The sequence below is a fragment of the Mastomys coucha genome, unplaced genomic scaffold (assembly GCF_008632895.1).
Source record: "Mastomys coucha isolate ucsf_1 unplaced genomic scaffold, UCSF_Mcou_1 pScaffold22, whole genome shotgun sequence".
Classification (NCBI taxonomy): domain Eukaryota; kingdom Metazoa; phylum Chordata; class Mammalia; order Rodentia; family Muridae; genus Mastomys; species Mastomys coucha.
This window is the reverse complement of record NW_022196905.1, coordinates 109727679-109744764: the sequence shown is the minus strand read 5'-3', so window position 1 is coordinate 109744764 and position 17086 is coordinate 109727679. Positions and strand designations below refer to the sequence as shown.

The 17086-nt window shown below is 48.8% G+C and overlaps 1 protein-coding gene across 1 annotated transcript; it reads left to right on the top strand.

Annotated features, from left to right (window-relative positions):
- Positions 1-1591: 1591 nt before the first annotated feature.
- Positions 1592-16856, top strand: Hspb8 (heat shock protein family B (small) member 8). Its single transcript, XM_031337619.1, has 3 exons — positions 1592-2454; positions 9050-9113; positions 15878-16856. The coding sequence occupies exons 1-3, from the start codon at positions 2088-2090 to the stop codon at positions 16035-16037; spliced, it is 591 nt and encodes a 196-aa protein (XP_031193479.1). The 5' UTR covers positions 1592-2087; the 3' UTR covers positions 16038-16856.
- The last annotated feature ends 230 nt before the right edge of the window (positions 16857-17086 follow it).

The window sequence follows — 17086 nt, the reverse complement described above, 5'->3', positions numbered from 1 at the left end:
ACACACCATTATAGATTAGGATTCTCCCTATGAGGAATAGCATCGTTGGACAACATAGTAACATTTAGAAAGAACATCAGGAGAGAGCCATATTAGGTAATGAGAAGGGATAGAACATAGGCAAAGGACACATAAGTCATGGAAGAGGTTAGAAAACATTTTTTTTTCCTAGCTCCCATCCCATCACAGATTTTGTTGTTATTGTTTGGTTCTGTGTGGTGGATCTGTGAATAAAGATGTGATTGATAGTTAAAGTACAAGGCTCCAGCGGGGCTGTTTTGTGTAAGCGGGTCACAAAGGGGACGCTCCAGGGCATGGCTATTCTGTGTACAGGGATTCACCAAGATGGATAGCATTTGCAACTGGGCAGATGTCCGAGTGGCTAGCTTCACCCCACTGTGTGATATTTTTATTTGTGAACTCATCCCAATAAATGATTTTATAGAAGGAGGATTAGAGGTGTAGGCTAGCTCTGTGCTGAAATGTTTTCCAGGATGTATAAGCCAGTCAATGAAAAAAAAAAGTTTTCTGATGACTTATGACTCTCCTGCTGAGTGGGACAGTCGTAGGGCTCCTAGCAGCTATCAGCACGCGGAGGGGGAGGGTTCCACTGGCTAATATTTATGAAGCACTTAAGAGCAAACATTATGCAACCGATAAGTTGAAAGTTGGAAGCTTGAAAGCACATACTCCTCTGCAAGGTCTATGTGTCATGCATTCCTGATGACAGGTCCCAGAGCAGGCTCCTCTCCTGCCCCATTCCACAGGTGAGAAACAGGCAGCTCAGGCATGTCGCTGAAACTCTTGACCAAACTTCAGGCAGACTCCTTCCTCCTGGGAGGCCCAAGGGTGCGTTCTCTTCACCCAGTTTTAACAAGAACAAGTCAGTTTGGCCACAACCTCCATAATTCCATGTATGACCACCCCCTCCCATGCCTGATCAGTTGCTTTCAAAGCGAGGTCTGGTCACCACAGTCTATACATAGAGGACTCTAGTTAGATCAGTTTATCCAGTTTCCCTCTGGTCCCTGGATTCCCCTCTGTCATTTCCCATCCTGAGACCCCCATTCTGCCTCCAGGTTGTAAATCCCCAGTGGCTCAGGCAGTGCTGAGAGTTGAGTCCGATCTGTTTTCTCCACCTATCTCAGTAGACTGCCTGACAACGTCCCTCTTTTCATAACTTAAGAAAACAAAAAAACAGACAAATATCATTCTCAGAAGTCTGAGGCTGTAAGACTTGGGCCATACTGTAAGTGGAGATTGCATGTGTTTCTCGATCCAATGAGGGGTTGTCGCTCTTCTTTTGCAAGTCCTTAGAGTGGGAAGCAAGACAGAACATGCTCAGAGGATGGTATTTCCAGAGTGTGACCTGAGCCCTCAGCCAGGCGGAGGTTATTAATAGTCTGGCTTTAGTGCCCTACGGGGCACGGGTGCCTGGAGTGGACGCTGCAGGAGGCAGAGGGAGGGCGGGGCGGAGCAGAGCGGGAGGAGGAGAGAGTGTGCCTGAGAGGATGACTGGACCCAGACACCAAGGCCCCTCCCAGCTCCCCACCCAGCTCCCAGAGCCCAGCTGTTCTCTCAGCGGATTCTCTGGGACTGGTTCATCACCTTTGAATACTCCTGTGACAGGAGGCGCTTGCAAAACCCGCCCCCAGCCCCAGCAGCAAATAAATAGAAGGCTCCCAGCCTAGAAGCCAGGAGAAGTTTCTAGGCTCTCGCGTCCCTGAGCTTTATTAAACTCCTGGCTGCGCTCAAGACCTCAGCAGGCTTTGGCTGGGAGCCGGAGCAGCCTGGGAAGAGGGCTGCCGGGGCTTGCTGATAGCCTGGTGAGGTGGGACTGAGAGAGAGGCCCTCTGGGATTCTGCTGGGCCCGCTGAGGGGGTCACCTTTGTGAGCCAGGACCCCAGCTCAATTCAGGGCAGCCAGCGGATGGTTGGGCTCGTGGCTAAAGGAAGATCAGCATTTTCTGAAGTGGAAGACTAAACTCTGAAAGCCATCTCAAGCCACATCACCTTGCTGTGTGACCTTTGGGTAGGTGGCTCTGTCTCTCTGAGCCTCTGTTTCCCCTTCTAAGCTCAACAAACACCATGGCTGACGGGCAGTTGCCCTTCCCGTGCTCCTATCCAAGCCGCCTTCGCCGCGACCCCTTCCGGGACTCACCGCTCTCTTCCCGCCTCCTGGACGATGGCTTTGGCATGGACCCCTTCCCAGACGACTTGACAGCCCCTTGGCCCGAGTGGGCTTTGCCTCGGCTGTCCTCTGCCTGGCCTGGAACCCTAAGGTCTGGCATGGTACCCCGAGGGCCTACAGCCACAAACAGGTTTGGGGTGCCTGCTGAGGGCAGGAGCCCCCCACCCTTCCCTGGGGAGCCCTGGAAAGTGTGTGTTAACGTGCACAGCTTCAAGCCGGAAGAGCTGATGGTAAAGACCAAGGATGGATACGTGGAAGTGTCAGGTGAGTGAGGGACCAACAGGGTCCTCTGTGTGTGTGTGTGTGTGTGTGTGTGAGTGTGGTGCGTGCTTGAATATGCGATCGCAGGTTCAGCCCAGAAAGAGCTTCAGTAGAAGGGACCTGTGACAGACCACATGGCACAGGTGACCTCAGGGCTCAAGAATGCATCCCACAACATTATCTTCAGAGACAAGTGTTTCTCAATGGGCAACAGAATGAGTCTGAATGTGATGGAGTAGCTGAGGTCCTCCCAACCCGAGAGCTTGGCAGAAACCAGGCTAGATGTTTTGAAGTGAAAGAATAGATGGATGCACCTAGGACTTCTGGAGACACGGGGAGAGGAGTTAGCACACTCCAAAGCCACAGGCACAGGAGCCATGCTGGGTCGCCATGAGATCACTAGACAAGGTCTAAAGCTGAGTGGGAATGTCAGCAGTAAGGCTCCTATCCTAGGTCGAGAGCTGTCTGCCAGGCACTATGCTGAACATGTCCTCAGCACCAGACAGCACCAGTGTCAGTACAGCCAGTGCCCACATCTCCCCTTTGTATTTTAGGAAACAGAGGCACATAGAGGATTAGCATAATGTGTTCAAGGTAGCAAAGGGTTCGAACCCAGGAAGGGAACATACATACATACATACATGCATATGTATATATGTATGTACATATATATGTATGTATGTATCTATGAACGTTCTCTGGCCCTTCATCCCATGACTGCCTACTCCCCTCTTGCAGCTGATGCAGCTGATGAGGCCTAGTCCTAGGACATACAATGAGTCAGCAAAAAGGCCAGAGCAGAGCTTAGAGGCCTGGTCAGAGCAGCACTAGGCCCAGGGCTTTCCTTACCCCATTGCACTCTGGGAGAAAGAGTACATACTCAGGGGGGAGGGGGGAAGACAGAGGAGACGGGAAGCTCGGCCCCTGGTAAGCTGGGCCTCAGCAAAGCTTTCTTCTGCCTCCCTCCCAATTAACAGGCCATTAAAAAGAGCTTGTTCTTGGCAGAGGCCTGTCAGCCAGAAAAATCAGTAACAGCCAGGCTGTAAGCACTGGCTGGGCAGGGACAAGCCCCAACAGAGAGCGAGGTTGTGTTCTAAAGCCACTTGGAGTAGAATTGTAAACATCAAACGCTCTGGGTGTGGGTGTGGTGGGGCAGGCAGGCAGGCAGGCGCTCAGGGGCGCGTGCTGACGTGGGTGTGGGCTCCCTGCACTGGCTGGCGAGCCAACACTGGTTCCGCCGCTGCTCACTAGCCAACAGGACGGCTAATTATTTCTTCAGCTACCTTACTCCTTTTCTGGGCATCGAGGTCTCCATGGGTCCTCAGGAAGGATGGTGGTAGCCCCCCAACATATCTTTATCTACATGGCAAATGCACAGTTAGTTTGTTCTTGGTAATGGCAGCCACAGCAGTGGCCATGGTATGGGCACATGGGAAGGCCTAGTAATAATAAATGACAAACGCTCTTCGAGACCTGGGTTCAAATCCCAGCCCTCCTGTGCAGAAGCAGCATGGTTACAGACTAGGAAGTCTTTTCATCACTGAGCCTCAGTGTTCCCATCCATACAATGGGAATTGTGACCATTCCTGGCAAGCAAGGCTCGTGGGAAGATGTAGCAAATGCAAATGATATATCCAGAGTACCTGTAAAATGGAGTTAATGGCACATCCTGCCGACTGAGCTCATCATCACCCCGCCCTGGTTCTGCTTTAATTATGATTTAATTACTTATAATCCAGAGGCTTCCAAATCACCCACACCCTGTAGTCTCTTCTTCATCCTCAGTCGAAGCTGCTCCTTAACAGGTGGAGTCTGGCAGCCACAGGCTGAGGTCTCAGCCACCGGCCTTAGTGATCCTGAGGTTCGGGGCGTGCCTCAGAGCCCCGATGTCTCTGTCTGTGAGGTGGGAAACCCTGGAAACTAACGCAGAAGATAAATCCTGCACACTCACACCTAACTGTGTCCAAGCCCACTGAGACTGGGAGCCAAAGCCTTCTAACACAAAAGGAGTTTAAGAACTAAGATCTGGGGGCCTCCCTGCAAGAGCAAAGGGAAGTCAGGGAACAGAACTAGGAACAACTACACCATGATTAAGAACCAGTCCTTCCGCAGGCAGTTCAGGCCAGACCTTTGTTCAACCTCCAGCTAGGCTGGCTTACTGGTTACTTGCATTGGCTTTTTAAGGAGTGTGGGTAGGATTGTAACAGCGCCCCTGCCTGCCCATTTTACAGATAGTGAAACTGAGTCCTAGGAAGGCTAACTCACAACCAACCACCTGCTTCTTCTCTGGCAGTATCTAATGCTTAAAGCCAGGCCTGCCTGGAGGTTCATTGGCTGACTCTAGCTGGAACTGTGGGCCTGCTTAGACACCCCACCCCCAACCTCTGGCCTCTGCTTCAGTGCTGGTCTCCCAAAGGAGTTAGGCCAGATTTGCCTTGTCATCTGCTTCCGGCTATCTGGAGAATGGAGGGACAGCTATTTGGAGTTTTGGATGATGCCAGATGAGCCAAAATCACAAGTAAGCCTCCTGCTAAGGGCGTGGAGCCTTCCCTAGTCTGTGCAGTTCACAGATCTGAGGCATGGCCCTTTCTTATCTGACCCCATATGAATACCTCGCTCCATGGAAGCTTTCCAAAAATGTGGGTTCACAATTTCCATCACGCATTGCACCTTCTCCTGCAGCTACCATTCAAGAATGATCCCTTCACGGGCTCCTGGGCCAGGCTCTGGCTGGGGGAGCCTGGAAAGGCTTTCTGTCTTGTCCTCAGGGCCTTTGCTCTGCCTGGGAACCTTTCTCTGATGGGTCCGATCACTTTCCCCAACACCAGTGTCTTTCTCCCAGAGCCACAGTTCTCTAGGGCTTGTGAGACATATCACAGCCCTGCTATCCTGGGATGGCAGAGACTATCTTTCTGTACAGGCAGCCATCTTCTGCACACAAAGATAAAACATTGATGGTGTAAAATGTGAACCAGAAAGCAAGCTAATAAAGTTCACTTTATTATATAATAAATAATTACATATTGTATACATAATTTAATATTATTCATTATAATATTCATTTTTACATTAATAAATAATCATATTATATATGAACAACTGTATGAAATGTATTTATATTAATATATAAATAAATGTGTTAATAAACAATACTATAAATAAGTTATATAATAAAGCATAATAAGTTATACTTGCTGGTATAACATCAGACACAATAAGCAAGGAACAAATGCAAATGATATGCAAATGATACACAAATGAGGTATGAGGCTGACCCACCTCTTTTAAATTCTGTCCCCTACCTCAGGCCCTCACTACACATTTTCCTTCCAGGGAATCTTGGAGTCTTTCAGAGCATGGGCAGAGTCCACACACTTCTGAGGATCCCCATTTCCCTAAACACTGATGTGAAAGATAAAGTCCACCTGTGCAGCTTGGGAGGGCTGAGCGCCTCCCAGAGCTCCAGTAAGGCCATTTTCACAACATTTTAGAGAAGGGTAGAACCCTGTCAGTGTCTAAGCAGGAGTTGACATCTAGCTCTCGGGACTCTGCCACCCTCTACTTCCAAATCTTTGCTCCATGATTTCTGGGAAGTTTGGCCTCAGGCACATCGCTGAATCAGATGTGCTCAAGGTGACGTGGTCACAGATTTACTGAGCCTCTCCAAGTTTCTATTTCTCTATGCACTCAGTGCTAGCAATAAAGTCCCTGCTTAAAGGAGTTGGCATAAGTAAGTTGCTGAGACAGAGGCTGACACTGGGCTCAACCTACGCAGGTGTCCCTTGTCTTACTATGGGACCAGGGCTCCAGAGACCCCATCTTAAATCCAAAGTATCCCAAGTTGGAAGTGCAGTCAATATGCCTACCAAATGCCACGGTGGAGTCCTGTCTGTCTGAAACTGGCCTACTGTTAGGCAGATTCATCTCACCCCACACTGACTGCTACAAAGCATTAACTACCTTGTGTTATTTACTGAACCCACACAGCAGCAGCAGGGTAGACAGGGTGCTGACGAGTCAGTTCAGACTGTACGTTGGTGGTGTCTGTCCAGCTGGCTGTTAGCCCTTCATCTTCTTCATCATCGCCTCTGGCTGTTAGGAAGCCGGAAGGAGGAAGACAGGGTGCAGAAGAGCTGAGTCAGAGGCCCTGGCCTGTCCCCAGTGGAAGCAGGCTCCTCTGAGGCCCAGGCCTCAGGGAAAGGACCAGAAAACAAACCAGGCTCTTGAGGCAGGGCAAGTAACTGTCATAGAGTTGAACAGAATGACCTCTCGGTTGATAGCACACCCACAGGATAGAGAGTTCTGGTCTCCAGACACAGCAGTTTTAAAAGGGGATTCCAGTCAGTATATCTTTCCTCCCTGTAGTGGAAGAATAAATAGTGTGGCTTTCCTAAGAACCATTGTAGTAATGTAGCTCAGGCCTTAGAAGGTCGAAAGCTTGTCTCAAATCCCAGAAATCACTGGGCTTAGTGTGAAGATCTGTTTGCAAGACATTTTAGTGCAAAGAGGAGGCTTCCAAAAGGAAAGAGGCAGGCCGAGTCAGATATCATGGAGTCCTGAAGTGGAATATGATGTAGCCAATAAAAATGACAAGGTCCTGAGTTCCAGTCCTCAGAACCCACATAAAAACTGGCATAGCAGCCTGAACACTAGGGAGGCAAAGGCAGGAGGATTCTGGGTACTTTCTGATCATCCAGAATAGACTAATCAGTGAAACTCCAGGTTCAGTGAAAGACTCTCCCTCAAAATCTAAGGTTGATCCCCCCCCCCCATCCCTAGCAAGATGTCTCAGTTTAAAAGACAGCCTGGTCACCTACAGTTGACCCTGGGGAATCCACAAGGTAGGAATGAACTGACTTCTGCAAGCTGTCCTCTGATCTCTGTGGCATGTGACCCATACCAAGCACACATTTTAAATAAGTTAATAAACTTAAACCACAATAAATTAATAATAAGCAAATGAGAAAGGCATCAGCGTGCATGCATGCTCACGTGCGCACTTACACACACACACACACACACACACACACACACACACACACACACCATGCTCTCAAGGAGTATTTGGGGAAAATGTAAAAGTAATCAGAATGTCTTAGTGAGATGAGAACAGATTTCCAGCCAGTGCATAGAATGATCCCTTTGGTACAAGGTATAATGTATGGCCATATTCTAGAAAATCCATACGTTTCTAGGAAGCATTCTCTATGTCTGGAGACATAAACAATATTTATGACAGCCTGGGGGTTTGGAATGGGTTGATGGTTGGTTGTGCTTTTTGGAAACTTATTTCCTACACTTTCTAACATACATATGCATTATTTTGTAATCAGAAAATGTTATTAAAGGGATGATTAACCAGTACAAAGTATCGCTAATGCAATCACCTGTAAATGACAAAGAGCTGAAGACACTTTGGACCTCCACAGGATGCTCTAGTCCCCCTGGGTATTTATAGTCTGTTTTATGAAGCTCCTTCGTTTGAAGGTGGAGCTGGGGCTCTGGAATGTGGCTTCAAAAGGGAGTGGGAAGGGCGGGAGGGTGGCTGAGCCAGGCACTAATCCTGTTTGTTCAAGGAGAAATTGAAGACATTTTACAGAAGAAGAGAAAGAAGGAGGAGGAGGAGGAGGGGAAGGAGGAGGAGGAGGAGGAGGAGAAGGAACTAGAGGAGGAGGAGAAGGAGTTGGAGGAGGAGGGGAAGGAGGAGGAGGAGGAAGAAGAGGAAGAGGAAGGAGGAGGAGAGCTGAGAGGATCATAATTCACCTGTAAATTGCAGTGTAAAAGCCAGCTTGGTTCCAACCTTCTTGCAATTTCATCTTCTCCATAATTGGGAGGAGTCCCTGGGAGGTGGGGCTGTGGAGTCTCAGCCTCTCTGGTTCTGTAACTCCCTCTCAGAGGAGAGCTGCCTTAGGAGAGTCTGGGTGTGTCCAGCATCTTGAAGCATTAAAGAAAGGCTGTCCTTTCTCTAGGATACGGTGATACAGAAGGCTTGCTCGCTGTAAGTCTGAGAGCAAGATGGGTAGGAGGCCACAGCCTTTGGCCTTGATCCAGTGAGGACCAATCAAAGCCCAGCGAAGCCAAGCACCTTTCTGGGTGACCTCCAACCCACTCTGGGATCTCAGTCCACCCCAGAGTGGGATCTCATTTCAATAACAACAGGAGAAAGAAGCTGATCGGCAGAACTAGGGAAGGGTGCTGGATGGCCAAGAAGTCCCAGATGTGGCTTGGGTTCTTCCTTCTACCTTATCTGTCCATCAGTGATGCTAAGCTCCCGAGACCAGCTGTGGCTGCCGGCTGCCACAGTAGGGGTTCAGTGGGAGGCTGGCAGTTAGGAAGCAGGTGTCTCAGTTTAACATTGAGATATCAACAAACAGTGGTCAAAGTCTTCATTCCTGCCCCTCAGATTAGCTCATCTTCAGCCAGCCTGGGAGGTGGGCTTGAGTCTCAACGTCAAAGTCCTAAAACTCAAAGCCTGACCTCCGAACCACCCCCAAACTACATAAGACAGGAGCAGAGCAGGATTTGAATCCAAGCCCATATCCTGAATGGTGCCCAGTGGATGCAGATGCTAACACATGATGATGCTCTTGTCTTGCAGGCAAGCATGAAGAGAAGCAGCAAGAGGGTGGGATTGTCTCCAAGAACTTCACCAAGAAGATACAGTAAGTAGCCTTGCAGGTGGACTGCGGGCAGGCACTGCGATTGTGAGTAGGACCCAACCTTCTTGGGAGACACACCTGGGCAAGGAATTACTCTCTCATACTGAAAGGGAAGAAGCTGTCACAGTAAACCTTCAATAGGGGACCCCAAGTAGGGGGTTAGATTGTCATCTTATCAGCTCAGTGCCCTGTGAGGAGGGCATTGACCCCATCAGGGAACAGAGAGGCTAAATGACTCATGCATCTCACACCGAGAACTATAGTGTTCACCCACCCAGGAGGATAGACAGGAGAGGGCATCACCATCAAAGTAAGCCCCGTGCACCTCTAGCCTCCTAGTTGCTCTGATAGGATCGTGTGTGTGTGTGTGTGTGTGTGTGTGTGTGTGTTTGTGCATGTACGAGCTTGAGTGTCCATGTGCATGTGTGTGAGTGTCTGCATGCATGGATGTGTTTGTGTGGTGTATGCACACGTGAATGTGAGTGTCCATGTGCATGGATGTGAGTATGTGCATGCATGTGTGTGCATGCATGTGTGCTTGTGTGCATGTATATGTGTGTACGTGCATGTATGTATGCTTGTTTCTGGAGTGCATGGACCCTTGTGCTCAAACAGAGGCTAGCTGTAGACATTGTCTGCTCTGCCCCCTCGCTTCCCATCTTACTCCCCTAGACAGAGTCTCTTGCTGACCCTAGAGCTGGACTTGTGGCCAGAAGGCCCACACTAGTCCTCCTGCCTCCCCCTCCCTCACAGCACTAGGGTCACAGGCATACACCCGTTTTTTTTTTTTTCCCCATGAGTGCTGGGAATTTGAAATCAGATCCTCATGCTTGCACACTGAGCCACCTCCACAGCCCCTCCAATAGGCTATCTTCCATCATAGCCAAGATAATACCTACGTGCCTCTAAATATTGATTTACTGTTGTCTGGTTTCCTGGGATCACTCTCACCAGCTGTGGAGGTTTGGAGGCTGAGACATGCTGCTCTAGAGGAAGGACCAGTTTGACTTAAGGGAGGGATTCTTGTTAGCTTTGGTCTTGTGAGAGCAGTAAGCAGGCAGCCAAGCTGAACTTGATGAAGCATGACCACATCCCCTAACTGGCAGTCCCTGAAGGGAGAGAAGGCTCAGTGGAGGATGCTGGCTACATTAGAGGCTCAGGTGCCTGTCATGATGTTTTTCTGGTCGGTATCACTCACTCAGTGTATGGCAGGCCCTGAGGTCTTTCTCAGCCATCACCCTCCTGACCTCTGCAGTGAAGGTATAGGACAGGAAGAAGATGCATTGCAAACCTCCCTCCCAGTATTCTGGAGAAAGTCGGTCTCTGGTAGGTGGAAGGGAAAGGCTGAGGTCTATAGTGAGGATTTAGCACCGCCCCAAAGAGGTCTCTGATCTGATTCCTTCACCTGTTAAAGGGATACTGCCCCAGTCACCTTGCAGAAAACTGTAGATGTTCCTAGGGGGCCACGATTCTCATGATTGTGTCTGAGCTCCATACTAGCCCCTGCAAAGATGTCCTGGGTCAGAGAGACTGCACTAGCTGAAAGAGATTTCCTTCAGCGTTGTGAGTCTGCATGCATCTTGTGTCCTTCCCTGACCCCACCCCCACAGCCCCCATGGTTCTTGGAAGCCCTTGGAAACTTCCTGATAAGGCAAATACCAGCATTCACTGGCTTGACTGAATCTGTGACCCTCCCCTCTCCCCAGCTCAGCCTCCAGAAGGAACAGAACTGAGGAGGAAGGGAGGGAGGGAGGGAGGGAGGGAGGGAGGGAGAGAAAGCACATGTCACCTTCCAGAGGTCAGACCCAAGTTCGGGACAGAATCACAAACAGGGCAGAGCTGAGAAAAAGATCCGGCAGGGAATGTGGTGACTCAATCACCTTCAGAAATGTCCAGGGCATGAGGATGGGTGCAGAGGGTAAGAGCTTTGCTCTGTAAGCACAAGGACCCAGGAATGAATTTCCAGTGCCCATGTGCAAGACCAGCCATGGCTGTACAGTTGTACCTTTAGCCCTACGGTTGTAGAGCAGAGAAGGGCAGATCCTGAGCTGTCACTGGGCAGCCAGCCTCGCTGCAATGGCATGTTCATGTGAGAGATCCTGCCTCAAGGGAACAAGGCAGAGAGTTACCATCATTGCATGAGGAACACACCCAATATCCTACTCTGGTCTTACACGCAGAGAGAGAGTGGGGAGGGGGAGGGAGGGGAGAGAGAGGGAGAGGGGGAAGAGGGAGAGAGAGGGAGAGGGGGAGAGGAAAGACATGGTGGTTCACACCTATAATCCCAGAACTCTGAAGGATGAGACATAACATTGTCATAAGTTTGAGGCCAGTCTCAGCTATATAGACTACATAGTGAGACCCTGTCTCAAACAAAACCAAACACACCCATTTCCTACGGATTTCCCCTCCTCTGAGGTCGGGAAGGAAGCAACTCTCTGGGAATTCAGTGAGTAGATAGAAATGCCCAGGGTTGCTTCTCAGCTGCTGGCGGGTGAGCTGTCCCCACACCCACTGGCTCCACCCACTGTGCCCTCTGCCTCCAGTATATGGGATGGTGCTGCCTTTACCAGGCTCCCCTCCCCAACTCAATGAATCCACTCTGCAACCTCTTTCTCTGAGGACCAAGCACATTGATGATAAAGGCTGAGCTACGCTCTGTGTTACAGGGAATGCCCAAACCTCCTTCCCTTACAACAGCAGCTGGAGGTCCCTAAGGTCTTCTTGTCAGCAGGGCACGCTCCATCCATTGTGAATGGTCAGCGCCCAGCGTATTCCCTAACTCTGTTAGTATTTTAATTCCCACCCTTGGTACGTAGAGCCTCCAGCTTAAGATACAATTAATGGGTCACTTAGAGTGACTCGGGTAGCTGCTCTGAGCTTGCATTCCCTTCCATGTGTGGCTTTGTTAGAGAGTTGGGGGAGCTACAGTAAAGTATTTGGTGGGGGATTAATATTATTAACCCCCCCAAGGTTGGAGTTACACAAGAGTGGATTTGATAGATGGGGGACATCAAGGCTTCCAGCTGGAGACTGGGATAACCCTGGGCTATTATTATTCCCCATAATAAATCCCACCAATGATGATGATGGTGATGATGATGATATCGAAGAAGAAATCATTGTGACAATAATAGGAATAATAATAAGGCTGGAAGATTTCTGAGGAAAAATACCCAATACTGACCTCTGACCTCCATATGCTTGACTACAGGGAACTTGATTGTCTTTAGAAGACAGAAATATTTCATTAAGCCAAGCCCAGAGTTGTTAGAGGATCCCACCTATGCAGAGTGGGATCTCACCTATGTACACCTTGGGCTTGGAAGGGCCCCAGAGCCCTGTTTGTGTTGGGTAGGAGAGACAGTTTGGAGGTGCCTAATGGGTCGGAGGCAGGCCCTTTTCTACCCCCAGCTTGGAGGAGAAAACAGGAAACAGGATGCAGGAAGTCATGGGGAAGATGCTCAGCACTTTGTTCTTCTTGTCTCACAGTTGTCCCCACCCCCCACCCCCACCCCCCAGTATCTGGTGAGCCCCTGGTTGATGTCTGTGACTTGCAGTGGCCATGTTATGAGGCCTACAGGCTTAATCCTATTTATCATCAAAAGAATCCCGTTGAACAAGGTTATTAAACTCACCTTGTCCTTGACAAAACTGGGATTCAGAGGAGAATAGACCCAAACATTTAGAAAACCCTGGAGGAGAAAGGAAGGAGAAATCTGAGCACATCGGTGGTGCTGGGGAACGTAAGGCCAAGCAGACAAAACACCAGGAGAACTCTGCAGGGTTTGTGTGGGTGCTCAGATAACCAGGCTCTTCAAGGGAGAGCATAGGACACCGGGGGTTGGAAATGAAGGGAACCAGGGAGTTGGGAGCTAGGGAGATAGCTCAGTCAGTGCAGGGCTTGCCACACAGGAAGATCTGCTGCCCAGCCCCGGAAACCATGTGCTCATAATCCTAAGGCTGGGGAGGCAGAGGCAAGAGGTTCCCTGGGAATTGCTGGCCAGACAGCCTAGCCTAATCAGGGAGTCCCAGATCCTAAAATAGATCCCACCAATAATGGTGATGATAAAATCGTTGAAAATCATTGTCGTCGTCACCATCATCACCATCACCATCATCATCATCACCATTATCACCACCACCATCATCATCATCATTATCATCATCATCATCATCATCATCATCATCATCATCATCATCATCATCATCATCATCATCATCATCATCATCATCATCATCGGGCTGGGAAGTTCCTGAGGAACAATACCCAAAGTTGGCCACTGACTTCAACATGCTTGTGTATATGTATATGATCATACCCACATGAACACAAACACACACACACACACACAATTTGATAAAACTGCCTCTAAAAGAAAAGAGGTGCTGTGGAATTTGACCACCGGCTTAGGGTTTTACCCCCCTCTTCGGTCAGCTCACTTTTAATAATGTTAAATTCTCACTACCAACAAGATCCCTAAAGAACGAACCTATGAGGGAAATAAACTCAAAGACTCTACCCTGCACCAGTTCTAATGAGCTAAGACCAGTAGCTCAGGGGCCCAAGTTTTCATTCAGCTTTTACTAGGAAAGAGAAAGCAGTTAGTGAAGGGCCCTAGAGGCATCTTGGGTATTTAGCACTCGGTAGGGGACGGTCATTCAGATGCAAAATTCAGAGCCTAAGGAGAACTTTTCCCTACCTCGGGAATCCAGCTTCCTGATGGGAGACCCAAAACGGGTCTACTCCTGTCTCTAGGCTTCCATTTCTCCCTACACAAGTTCATCAGGAAGGTCTTTTGGTCTCTGATATCAGTGTAACTTGCCTTTAAATATCTACAACTGTCAGGATGCCAGCATGCAGGGCCAGCGAAGGCAAGGCATTCTCGCACCACTCAGTCCACTCCATGATATTATTCTGACATTCTTTTCCCTACAAGGAAGTAGGTTTGGAAGCGGTCAGATCATCAGTTCTCTTCTGCTGGTTGGAGAAGCTTCAGAATGTAAACTCGGCTCTGCTTGCCTGTGGGACGCAAGCTATTCTTGTACCAGGTGCCCACGGGCCGGAACACAAAGGGTTAAACAGAATGGAATAGGCCTGTCCCTCACAGTGGGAGGAGCAGTCGAAGGGAGGTCCGTCTTCTTGCTTTGTCTTCTTGCTTCCAAAGCTTGACTTGGCGCTTATCCAAGTCCTTCAGAAGCACCTTTGTTGATCTTCACAGTTCCTGTCTGGCAAGGTGGCTTTGGGTGGATGTGGCTCGGAGGGCTTCTGATAATAGGAAATGACTCCCACCCCTTCACCCCCCAGGAAGAGTCCTGCTCACAACCAGGGGAGGGCAGACCACTCCCTGCATGTACAATAGGCAGAGCTAGCCTGGCCTGTGGGAAGGTTTATGGTGATCCTGGCTACTCTGTCCTTCCTTCACGTGACTGTTACCAGGAAAGGCAGGAGAGTCCATCTCTAACGCCAAGGGTAACAACCCCGAAGCTCAATATCTTTGTAAAGTAGGGGTAGTAATAGGACCTTCTTGGCTGGATTCTTAGCAACTGAATCTGAGGCAACATCCGAAATGTTGAAAGGGCTTAGCTGGTCATGGGCTTTTGTATTCTTAATAATATCTGCGTTCCAGGGAGACCATTAACACGCCCTCACGGTTTCAAGTTTGTTGAAGAAGAACTCATATACTGGATAGCTTTGTTCCCCCCAAATAACAAAAAAAAAAAGAAAGAAAGAAAAAGATCTTTTAATTCTGGGTGGGGTGACACATGCCTTTGTTCCCCCCAAATAACAACAACAACAAAAAGATCTTTTACTAGCTGGGTGGGGTGACACATGCCTACACTTACAGCCCTCGGGAGGTCCAGGAGTTAAGGTCATAGGGCCAGCCTGGGCTCCGTGAGATGCTGTCTCCTTCCACCTCCCAAATCCTTCTGAGAAGTAGACTCAGGTTTGAGAACACATGTCCCATCTTTGATGCTCTCTGTCTTGAGCTTGTCTGACATCCCTCACCCCACCCTTGGGTCTCAGGATCTATGAAGCAGAGGCTTAGATTCATGTGATTCACTGCACGAGGCTCTTAAAAGATCACAACCTGAGGCCTGAATTCAGATGCAGACACTTTCATAAAAACCAGGTGTGACTATGCACGCCTGTAACCAGAGGTGGAAAGATGGGGTATCCCTGAAGCTCAATGGCTAGTTAGCCTCACCAAATTGACAAACTCCAGATTTAGTGAGAGACCCTGCCTCAAACAATAGGATGGCAAATAGGGGAAGATTCCCAACATCAGGTCTGATGGGGGGGAAATGATGCCTGGGCACATAAACACATATACATATACATGCACACACATACATACGTATACATACAGACACAGATACATACACATGCACACACGTACACACATATACATATGCACACATATACACACATGCACACACACAGACACACAGACACAGGTACACACATGCACACACGTACACACATATACATATGCACATACATACACACATATATACCCAGACACAGATAAACACACATGCACACACATACACATATATACATATGCACACATATACACACATGCACACACACAGACATATACGCACATACACACATATAGACACATACACAGACACATACATACACACACACACACACACATGCTTGCACACAAAAGAACATTTTCTTTCCAATGAACACAGTAGTTTCAGTTATATTAAAAACAATCAGTAGGTAAGTAAGATCTTCTGTTTTGCTCTCTCAGGCTTCCTGCAGAAGTGGATCCAGCGACTGTATTTGCCTCGCTTTCTCCAGAGGGTCTGCTCATCATCGAGGCTCCCCAGGTCCCTCCTTACTCACCCTTTGGAGAGAGCAACTTCAACAACGAGCTTCCTCAAGACAACCAGGAAGTCACCTGTTCCTAAGACATCAGCCTTGGTCCTTCTGTGCTCCCTCCCCAGCCCTAGGGACTCTCTGATTTGAGGGTACACTACTTTAGCAGCACTCAGATTTAAGGCAACTCAGGTGCTGGGAGATGGGAGGGAGAAGCAAATGACCGTCCCTGGATAATGTAGTAATAGATTTCTCCACAGGGTGATGCAATGGGCCAGCCTTGCTTGGTTGTGTTAGGTCAAAGTATTGGGGGAGTCTTCATCTTATCTGGGTGAAGATGTCTCACCATCTATAGTTGCAAAACAAGCAAATGGGGACTGAAGATTTCATGTTACATTTTTACCTTGCAGCTAATGCAAGAGTTGCTTTTCTCTGGGGACCTTCCCATCACCCCGATCCCTGCTCTGGGTTCTCCTTCTGTGTGGCTTGGTTGATGGGACTCATTGGCTCACCTCAGTGTGTTCCTAAACTCTTTGTCTAGAAGAGGTTACAGGCAGGTCTTATATCCCCATATGGGATTTATCCATCACCACACAACACAGTGCCTTTTTTTGCAGCATGACCCCGTGGCTCTCAAACCATCATCACCAAGGACTCTGGGAGCCCCTCAGTTAATTCTCTGGCCAAGGCCCCCCTTTATTGTATCCCCTGTGTCCAAGTCACATTTTTACAGAGAGCTGTCTTTGAGCAGCTCCTCCAGGAACCAAGCAAAGGCCAGACAGCCGGGCACGCAGGCCGGTGGCATTGTGTATGTGGGGTGTGTGTGTGTCTTTGTCGTGTGAATTGTGCTGTTGTTTAGGGGAAAATAACGGTGAATAATAATAACGATAATAAAGAAGCTGATGTTCTCAGCCCGTTGTGCTTCATTTAGCAAGCAACTAAATGTTCTGTCACTAAGGTGTACACTGTCAGGATGTTATGGCTTCAAGTGATGATTCCTGAGTGAATACTGGACTAGACAGTATAAATGCTTTCAGCCCACTCCACAAGACATTTAGATGTGTCTGCAGAGTTGTTTCTGCAGCTCTGGTTCCCATATTTGGCCTACGCCCCTTTTGGTGACTCTACATATTGTCTGTCC

Coding starts and splice junctions, on each gene's coding strand:
- Hspb8 (XM_031337619.1), top strand. CDS start 2,088: ATGGCTGACGGGCAGTTGCCCTTCCCGTGCTCCTATCCAAGCCGCCTT. Junction 2,455..9,049: donor TGGATACGTGGAAGTGTCAG/GTGAGTGAGGGA, acceptor CTTGTCTTGCAG/GCAAGCATGAAGAGAAGCAG. Junction 9,114..15,877: donor AACTTCACCAAGAAGATACA/GTAAGTAGCCTT, acceptor TTGCTCTCTCAG/GCTTCCTGCAGAAGTGGATC.